At 33.9% G+C, this 9957-nt stretch overlaps 1 protein-coding gene across 1 annotated transcript; it reads right to left on the bottom strand.

The window, feature by feature from the left end:
- Window positions 1–894: 894 nt before the first annotated feature.
- On the bottom strand, window positions 895–9209 carry LOC110023176. Its single transcript, XM_020722450.1, has 8 exons — window positions 8572–9209; window positions 2253–2312; window positions 2043–2112; window positions 1841–1911; window positions 1662–1750; window positions 1434–1566; window positions 1109–1341; window positions 895–937 (listed from the first exon to the last, which is right to left on the bottom strand). The coding sequence occupies exons 1-8, from the start codon at window positions 9052–9054 to the stop codon at window positions 895–897; spliced, it is 1182 nt and encodes a 393-aa protein (XP_020578109.1). The 5' UTR covers window positions 9055–9209.
- Window positions 9210–9957: the final 748 nt, after the last annotated feature.

The following is a 9957-nucleotide window of genomic DNA, read 5'->3' on the forward strand; positions in this document are numbered from 1 at the left end:
CACCCCCCCAACCCAAACACCCGCCCACACACACACCTTTTCCCCCATCGTCCTGCTTCCAGCTGCCTACTCCAGACATCTCCTGGCCGCCAGCGGCTTTTCCCATGTATGTATGCTTCCAGGCGCTAGTTCCAGACACTCTATGGCTGATTGCTGCAGTCTCATCCTGCCTGCCAGCTGTGCCACAAATCCATCTGGCGGCTTACCTGTTGTTGTCACCATGGATCCTAGCTATCCAGCCGTCCTCGCACCCTCAAAGTCCTAGGTCAGCTGCTGCCAGCCTTCCTTATGTCCGCTTGTTGCTGCTGCCAGGTCAGGACAGCAAACAAGCTGCTGTCAAATCACCATCCAGACATACTACAGATCCCACTACCTCTTCTTTGCGGCAAGCTGCAGCCCTCACTTCCACTCCTGTTGTACCCTCAACACTCCACCATCTTATACTACCCTAAGTATACCCCTCCCTTCCTTTCTACCACCCAAACATCTCTTTCTCCTAGCCCTAATTGGGTCTGTGTGTTGTGTCTTTATTCTTATTCCCTTTTATTGTATGTGTCATTGTAACCATATCAAAATTCAACAATAATATTATTCATTTTATTTGGGGTTTGGGCTTTTCCTCCGATGTCATTCTGCAGTAAAAATATTACTCCATGAAGGAGCTTGAAGAAAAGCTTGGTAACATATGGGAAACGAGCAAAGTGTAATAACTTCCTCACTCTAACTATAAAGTGTAAAGAATGATGCCATACATTGTCAAAATTAACCCATGCAAGGCATGACAGATATTTTGCTAGACTTTCCAAGTTCCATATATGGGATTCTATAATCAATTATAAAGGGATATATTATTATCTGACAAGTAAAATATATTTCCTCAAAGGCTACAAGTTATTAGAGACTATTTACAGAATCAACAGCTCTCAGATGCATGCAGCTAAGCCAGTTATTCGCATATCATAGGAGCACAAGATCAAAACTTTAATTGTGAAGGAAATCCAAACACAAATAACACTCCATAAATGATCTTCAGTAAGACAAATCAATTGTCAGAAAAAAAAATTATCAAAAAATGTAAATCCTAAGGCAAGACCACTGCAAAACTTACCTTAAATGAAGTGCAACATATGGTTGTCCATCTTGCCGCATCTTTGATACTAAGAATGCCCCGTAGCCCTTAATGGGAGCAGAATATTTCAGTGCCTTATAATTTACTCTACATCTCAGTTTCTGAATAGAGGTCGGAAGTCCATTGTTAACAAGCCTAGAGTCAGTATGAGTGAAGAATAAAACTCTGTGTTTTTTCAATAGAAGGAGGACATCTTCTTTGTAATAATTCACCTGAACCGCATCAATAGAATAATCAATGGCTTGCACAAAGCAAGAAAACAAAAGCTTTGAATTTTTATTTATAGAATGAGCACCGGATCAACCTTAGACCAAGATATAGGAGTTATCATATATGGTTCAATCTCTCTGAAGCCAGCAGGCAGAGTCTCAACTATATGAACGTCATCCTTTAAGGTCTCAATAAAATATTTCCAATCAAAAAGATCCTTGAAATTACTGTTGAATATGAAATAACAAAAAAATCATGACTTGTAAAACAAATAAATCAATGCTACGAAGAGAATGATTAAAAAAATGACAATCTAAATAACCTATCATCTGCCCAGTAGGATTTATGATCGAGCAAAGGAAGAACAAGTGTGGCTTTCATAAGCTTGGCAACAGCAACCATGTCACAGATCTGCACTCTAACAAAATGATGCATCAGAGTATTGTAGAAGGACATTTCCACAGAAACCTAATTGAAACCAACTGTATTCAGATTTCAGACCCCGAATCTCATCTGATTCAAACCTCCGTTTGCATTAACTAGAATATAGCCATTTGTCATAGCATCAAGCTCTGCAGGAAAAAAAAAACATTCCTAATATACTGAAATCAAGATTGCATAATTACTGCACAGAAAAAATGGAAGCAAAAAATCTCATTGGAGAAAATAGCAATTGTCAGAAATCAAAGAAAGATCAACTTACTTTTATAATATGCTGGTTCAATGCACTTCTTAAAATTTTCACTGTTTGGCTCAGCCCAGATCTCTGAGTGCTGGTGAGCGAAAAGGGAAAGTGTAAGCGAAATATGCAAAACTAAAAAGATATATCAACAACCTATAGTCATGGAGATGAACTTGACTCAATGAAATGGTCATGTCCACTCATCAGGTATCCATCATTGTCCTCTCCTACCTTACTTCCATGGCTAGATGATAAACCCGCTTTCTGACCAGTCATTTCACTCAATAATTCCTGCAAAAGGTAAGCACAAAAAGAAGCTCTATTATATATAACAATGTGCAAGTAAGATGAACCTGAAGGTTGGTCTGAATTCAAAATTTCCAAACAACTGCAGGTTATCATGATGGCAGATAAGATCCTAAGAGCTTTCTGACAACATAAATCTAGAAACTAGATGAGCTACTGTATCATTCAGGTAGCTAAGGTTTTGAATCTAATATCAGACATAGCCCAAGAAAATCAAACTATAATTGGAAATAAAAAGAAAAAAAAACCAACATTTCTCTAAAGGAAATTTAGATGAGATAATTGAGGACTCGTGCACAAAAAAATTACACCCGCCCAGTTATAGCATTTGGAGTCCCAAGGGCACGCTCAACCATTACACTTGAATAAATCACTTGACTAAACAAAAGTAATCTCTTACTCCTACATTTGCTTTCAAAAACCTTTCCATGTCTGCATTCAAATATGAACTCTTTAGCCGATTAAAGGATGTTGTTGTTAAGTGGTTAGTTGTGGCTGGGAAGTAAAGTCATGCCAATGAACACTTAATCATTCTCCCCTTAATGAAAAAACTCGACCTCGAGTTTAATATTTAATAAAACAGTTTCCAACATTGTTGCAAAATATGAATATTTATGGAGAATGCAAGTATCACCAACAACAACAACAACAAGCATAACCCACTAAGTGGGGTAGGCTACATGAATCATTTTTCTCTATTGCAACTTATCGATTGTCATATTTTCATCTACTTCTAATAAATTAAGATAATGTTTTATACAACATGCCCAAGTCCCTTTAGATTTGTCTCTACCTTTATAATATAAGTCAAATATAAAACATCTACTATCCTAATAAGGACATTAGATGGTTTATGTGTAATGTGACCAAACCATCTAAGACAACTCTTTATGATCTTGTCTGCCACTGGAGCTATTGCAACCCTTTCAGGGATATATTTGCTCCGCATTTGTCTCTTAAGTGTAAAGCCACTCATCCACCTTAGCATTCTCATCTCATCAACACTTAATTTTATGCTTCTTTTTTACAAGCCAATATTTTGCACCATAAAGCATAATAGGTCTCACCGTCATCTTATAAAATTTTCCTTAGTCTAAGCGGTACTTTTCTATCACACGATAGATCTGATGCATTCCTTCACATCAACCATTCAACTTAAATTATACTAATAACATCTCCATTTATGCCAACATCACTTTGAACAATAGACCCAAGATATTTAGAACGATCACTCATTTTGATGATTTGATAATCAATTGTTAGAATCCTACCATTACATCTACCACTACTAAAATTATATTCCATGCATTCCTCCATTTCAACCAACCAACATGAATTCTACTAATAACATCCCCATCTATATCACCATCACTTTGAACAATAGACCCGAGATATATGAAGCGTTAACACCTTCTAATAATTTGATCACCCATAGTTACATTTTTTTCGCTTGAGCTACTACTACTAAAATTACATTCCATGTACTCAATTTTAGTACTACTCAAACTACTCAAACGAAGACCTTTAGAAAACAAAGGTCTTTAGACTCCAATATAGACCTCCATAATTCAAGTTTTTTCTGAGTTTTCTCTCTCGTCCTATCCACGAGAAGGATATCATCAGCAAAAAGCATACACCAAGGTATATCGCCCTATAAATGTCCAGTAAGACCATACATAACTAAAGCAAAAAGATATCGGCTTAAAGTTGATCCCTAATATATTCCAATAGAAAAAGAAAAATATTTGGCCAATCCTTCTGTTCAAACGCAACATTTCTTCTCAAGAACTCTCCAAATGATATATCTTAGAACCTTATCGTAAGCTTTTTCTAAATCAATAAAAATCATATGTATATCCTTCATATTATCTCTGAACTTCTCCATCCAACCTCTCAATAAATGTATAGCATTCATAGTAGACCTGTCCAGCATAAATCAAAATTGATTATGAGAAATCTTTGTAATATGTCTTAACCAATGTTCAATTACCCTCTCACATGATTTTAAATTATGACATATTAACTTAATTCCTCTATAATTTGCACACTCTTGTGCATCCCCTCTATCCTTCTGTTCAAACACAAGTAATAACTCTAGTATACGTATCTTTAATGACTAGAATATAAGTCATATTAACACATTTCTTCTCAAGAACTCTCCAAAGGATATCTCTTGGAATCTTATCGTAAGCTTTTTTCTAAATCAATAAAAATCATATGTAGATCCTCCATATTATCTTTGAACTTCTCCATCAAACCTCTCAATAAATGTATAGAATTCATAGTAGACATGTCCGGCATAAATCAAAATTGATTATGAGAAATTTCTGTAATATGTATTAACCTATATTCAATTACCCTCTCACATGATTTTAAATTATGACACATCAACTTAATTCCTCTATAATTTACGCACTCTTGTGCATCCCCTCTACTCATAAAAATGGTGACCAAAATACTCTTTCTCCACTCCTCAGGCATCTTTTCAGTTTTTAAAATAATATTAAAGAGTTTAGTAAGCCAAGAAACTCCCAAATCCCCTATACATTTCCACACTTCAATTGGGATTTTATCATGTCCTACAGACTTTCCACCCTTAGTTTTTTTTAAAGTCTCCTCAACTTCTTTTTTACTAATGCGACAGTAAAAATGAAATATTTTATTATTATTAATGATATTAAGATCACTAAGGTCGGTCATATTTTCAGAAACTTCATTAAAAAGTTTATCAAAATAATTTCTCGCCCACCTTTATTGAATTTTTTTTTCTTAGAAGAACATTTTTTTATTTTTATCTTTAATACATTTTACTTGAATTAAATGTTTACTCTTTTCTTTCTTTTTGTTTGGCTAGTTTATACATATATTTTTCACATTCCTTAGTATTTAATCAATTATAAAGATCACTAAAAACAGAATTTTTAACATCACTGATTATTCTCTTAGACTCCCTAAGGACAGTTTGATGTTTTTCTCAGTTCTCTAAGCTTTTACATTTAAACCAATATTTATAACATAATTTTGTATACTTTATCTTTTCTTGCACATTATTATTATTTCACCATCAACTATTTTTACTTATAAATTTTTTTTTTTATTCTCGAAGTTCATCTTTTGTCACTTTTTTAATAGTATTTGTTATTTTATCACACAGAGAATTTGATTCTTCGTGAACATCCCAAATTTTTAAATCTTGAATTTTATTCCTAAAAAATAATTTTATTTATGTCTTTTAAGGGTGTGTTTAGGGTCGTTTGTGCGTTTCAGGATAAGCAGCTTATCCTGAAACGTGGTCCGTAGGTCGACCGCAGGGGTCGAACCGCGGCCTGCGTTTAGTGTAAAAAGCTCAAACGCGGCAGGTGGCGTTTTAAAAAATGCGCAAACTAAGCGGTTAGACGGCGTTTTCAAAAATGTCGCCACACTTATAAGCTGCCCCAAACGGGCCCTAAGTACCTCATCTACTTCTACGACAATGATTCCTAGATTTCTTTATTTTGCAGCTCTTTATCTTAAAATCTAGAGCTAATAATCAAGATTGAGTATTTAAAACTTCACTTGGAATGACCTTACAATCTTTACATTCTCGACGATCTCTTCTTCCCATAAGAAAATAATCAATTTGCATATTATTAAATTCATTCTTATAAATAATAATATGTTAATCTCTTATCATAAGCTTTCTCTAAATCAATAAAATTCATATGTGGATCCTCATTACTCTCTCTATACTTCTCCATCAAACCTCTTAATAAATGTATGGCTTTTATATTAGACTTCTCTGGAATGAATACAAACTAATTTTGAGAAATTTTTGGATCACGTCATAATATATGTTCAATTACTCTCTTCCATGACTTTAATGTATGACACATTAACTTAATTTCTTTATAATATTCACTCTTGTGCATCTCATTTATTCTTAAGAGTATGAAACAATAGACACTTTTTCCACTCATCAGACATAATTGAGAATCTAAGCATAAGCTTAAAAAAAATGAAGATGGAAGAACTTAAGGGATAGGAGAAATAAAAGAGTAACTTGATAACTATTTGAAGAGTGAAGGTCACAGCACATAAAAACTAATGTCCATCAACATGCTAGCTGCCAATTCTCACCGTAGCAACAAAAAAAAGGTGAGAATGGGAGCCCATGTTGATGGCCAAACGAGGGGAATTTCATTCAAAATATCATGTTATTCATCAACAGAAAACTTTATATACTTAAGAACCAGATACTTAGCTTACTTAAAACATAAAATAAACTTAAAACATAAAATAAACTTAAAACTAAGAAACATAACACATACCTCATAAGATCCCGATCACATAATAGCTAATATATATGTTATAACATGAAAATGACAAAGAAATAAATAAAAAGTTACAAAACTTCCATGCTTTTGAGTCCTTGTTATTATAAATCAATTATCATGACGCTAAATAAATTTCTTTTGAAAAGATTCGCCAAAACTATGGAAATGAACAAAATAGCTCTTAAAACATCATGGTCTTTATAAGGTCAAAATAATGTTTTAGCAACCTTGGATAATTGCTCAAGTGCAAACGGAAGTGATTGCCAACTTCATTCACGAAGGCAAGCAAACAAGAATACCAAGTTGCACAACAAAGGCAAGAACAAATTCAACATCTATAATTCGGAGTAAAGCCTTAACATGCAAATCCTCAATTTATAACTTGTGACATGGGAGATATTGACCGCATCAAAATTGAGGAGAGTATCCATAACAAAAGAGACACAAGCATGGAACCAACTTATAAAGTGTCGCCTTGAAAAGCAAGGCTCAAGCATGGATTGCTCTAGCTACGATAGCAAATTTGGATCATTCTACAACATGTTTGTTGTTGACCTCATTTTTTATGAGGTCAGTCTTCTTCTCTAGGAGCCTAGGATCTACTGACTCTCCCAGAGAACTAGCATTGAGACCCACACTATATAGAAAATTCAAACAACTTCTTGACTTCTTGTAGTCTTGGTCTTGAATCCTCAACTCATGGTTAAGTCGATTTAAACCAGTATATTGAAACTCAAGAAGAGTTCCCATAGGTTGGAGATGCCCTAAGCAACCCCTTCAAGCCTAGAGACTTGACTTTATGCTTCAAGTATTGTTCAACCTTATAGAACCCGATCGATCAAACCTAGCACTTGCTCTTGATTCACGCCTTTAGTTCGGGAAGAGCTTGAACGTCTTTAGAGTTCGTCTTAAACTACGATCGAGTTTAAATTGAAAATTAGCTAAGAAACTATTTAATTGGTGAAAATAAAAAAAGAGAATCAAATTAAAATTTAAAAGTAAGCACATAAATCAAAATCAAGCAATTTTAATTCAAATTGAAATCGATACAGAGAATCAAATCTTAAATTTTTTTTAATCATGTAATTTTAATTAATTTTTTAGATAAATATAAATAAAATTAAACCTTTAATAGACATATAATTGAATAATAGTAATAACGATAAAATAATAAAAAAAACAACAATAATGATAATAATAATCATATAAAAATATAAATAAAATAATAAAAGTAATAAAATAATAATAATGATAATAATAAAAATAAAAGTTATATGTGTGTGTGTATGTCGCTTGTCGTGACTCTTTGAAAGTGCAACCTAGCATAAGTGCTCTGGGGTCACGGATTCGATCCCGCCCGAGAAAATAACCTTAACTTAATATATGAGATAATCTATATAAAAAAGGAAACCAATGCCAGATCTATAGCGCTTGATAACTTCTACATAGGTCACATATTAAGGGGAGAATAATATAAAATAGCTAAGCAAACAGAGAGGATATAGAAAAAATTTGGTGAAATTAGACGTATCAAGATTAAATAAAATTAGACCTTCATAGAAGAGGAAGAAATCAACAAAAAATAACAATGCTAATTTGACAAATTATTAAAATGAGAATTAGAAGGAAGAAAGTATTGTAGAAGAAAAGAATGAACAATAGCAAATGGAAACCCATAAAAAATGTTCATTGTAGCCTGCAACAGATAAACTAACTCGTGACAAAAAAAAAAGAACACATGAAACCAGAGTTTGCACTGATCTATTTAATATTTAAACCACAAAGGCACAAAACACCAAACAAGAAAATTTTCCTATCTCTACAAGTAGTTCCATTCGTCCACTATACCAAACTGCACCTCTCTTCAAAACAAAATTGAAAAGAAACAGCATGTCAACATCATCAGACCTCTCAAATTTGAAAACCATTACCTGGTGCAGCTCGGCTGTCTCGAAAACAAAAGACCCGCGCCAACTACCGCCAAAAATCTTCATCAATCCGAAAAACAAAACAACGCTGCAAAACATCAAGAACAAAACATTCCCCAGTCGTCTTCTATTCCTAAACGGAACTCCTGACGCTGGTTTCTTGAACACATCTTTCCCCATAATCTGCATCCCGAACCGGGAGCGAACATTATGTCCATGGTGCCGCCGCTCTGCACCCGGAGAAACCGCAATCGGCGACGAGGGCTCTGCAGGGCTGCCGCCAGCGCTATCGGAGGAAGAATGAGGGGAGCTTGTCTGGGGATCGATCTCGCCGCCGTTTACACCGTTGCGCTTAAACGAGTGGCATCGCCGAGTCATGGAGCCATTGTAGCTAGGACTATGCACACGCTGGTGGTGGGAGAAGCCCTCGCCGGAGTTAACACCGCCGGCGCTGGTGTGGTGTTGGGTACTTTGCTGAAATCCCATGAGAGAGAGACAGTGTATCAAGTTTTTTTGGTTTAATATTGAATGAAAATCGTTCCTAGGATTCAAGACTCCAGCGTTGCCATCAACATCAAGCAGATTTTCAGGAAGGAGCGTAGGCGCCGGTCACTGAACTCTGGAACGGCCAGTTCTCTGTTACTGAGCTTCCACAAAGAGAACTTTTTTTTTACTATTTATCTTATAACTTTTTTTTTTACTATTTATCTTATTATTTGAAGTTTTAATTTTGTGTGTATAAATATATTTTGATAATTTACTTTTTTTTTACTATTTATCTTATTATTTGATGATTTAATTTTGTGTGTATAAATATATTTTGATAATTTTGGATGATATATATAAGAAGTGAAAAATTTAGATAGTAGATATATAAATATTTAAAAATAGGTTGATATATGTAATGCCCCTTTATTATATTAATTGGAAAAAAAACTTTTTATTTTAATTTTTAATCTTTAATTTTTATTTATTAAGAGCTTATTTTAAATTTTTGGATGAGATAATAAAATAGGGATTTTCATATCTCATCTTACGTGGTTATTTTCAAAAAAATTTGCCTCTTTTAAGGGTTGTTATTCTTCGCAACCAATTCTCTTACAATAAAGCTCTCTGAAAGTTTAAAGGGCACTTTGCATAATTTTATCATTGCGACAGTGTAATCTGCTTATTTCCAATTCAGCTAAGCATCGTGTATGGTTAAATGGTTCGAACTGACTCCGATGTAGCGCTTCGAGTAGACCATTTCACTGAGAAATATCTACATGCTTAATATGTTAGCTTTAACTCGAACAATTTTTTTACGTATTATTATAATATATTTAAATTGTATATTAAAACATAGCTTTCTTCTCTCTCTCATATATATATATATATATATATATCATC

Source organism: Phalaenopsis equestris, unplaced genomic scaffold, assembly GCF_001263595.1.
Source record: "Phalaenopsis equestris unplaced genomic scaffold, ASM126359v1 Scaffold000221, whole genome shotgun sequence".
Lineage (NCBI taxonomy): Eukaryota > Viridiplantae > Streptophyta > Magnoliopsida > Asparagales > Orchidaceae > Phalaenopsis > Phalaenopsis equestris.

Excerpts from the sequence above, each read along its gene's own strand:
- LOC110023176 (XM_020722450.1), bottom strand. The coding sequence starts at position 9,054 with ATGGGATTTCAGCAAAGTACCCAACACCACACCAGCGCCGGCGGTGTT. Across the intron at positions 2,113-2,252 it reads CATCTAGCCATGGAAGTAAG|CACTCAGAGATCTGGGCTGA; the intron begins GTAGGAGAGGAC and ends TTCGCTCACCAG. Across the intron at positions 1,567-1,661 it reads TCCTACTGGGCAGATGATAG|TAATTTCAAGGATCTTTTTG; the intron begins GTTATTTAGATT and ends CATATTCAACAG.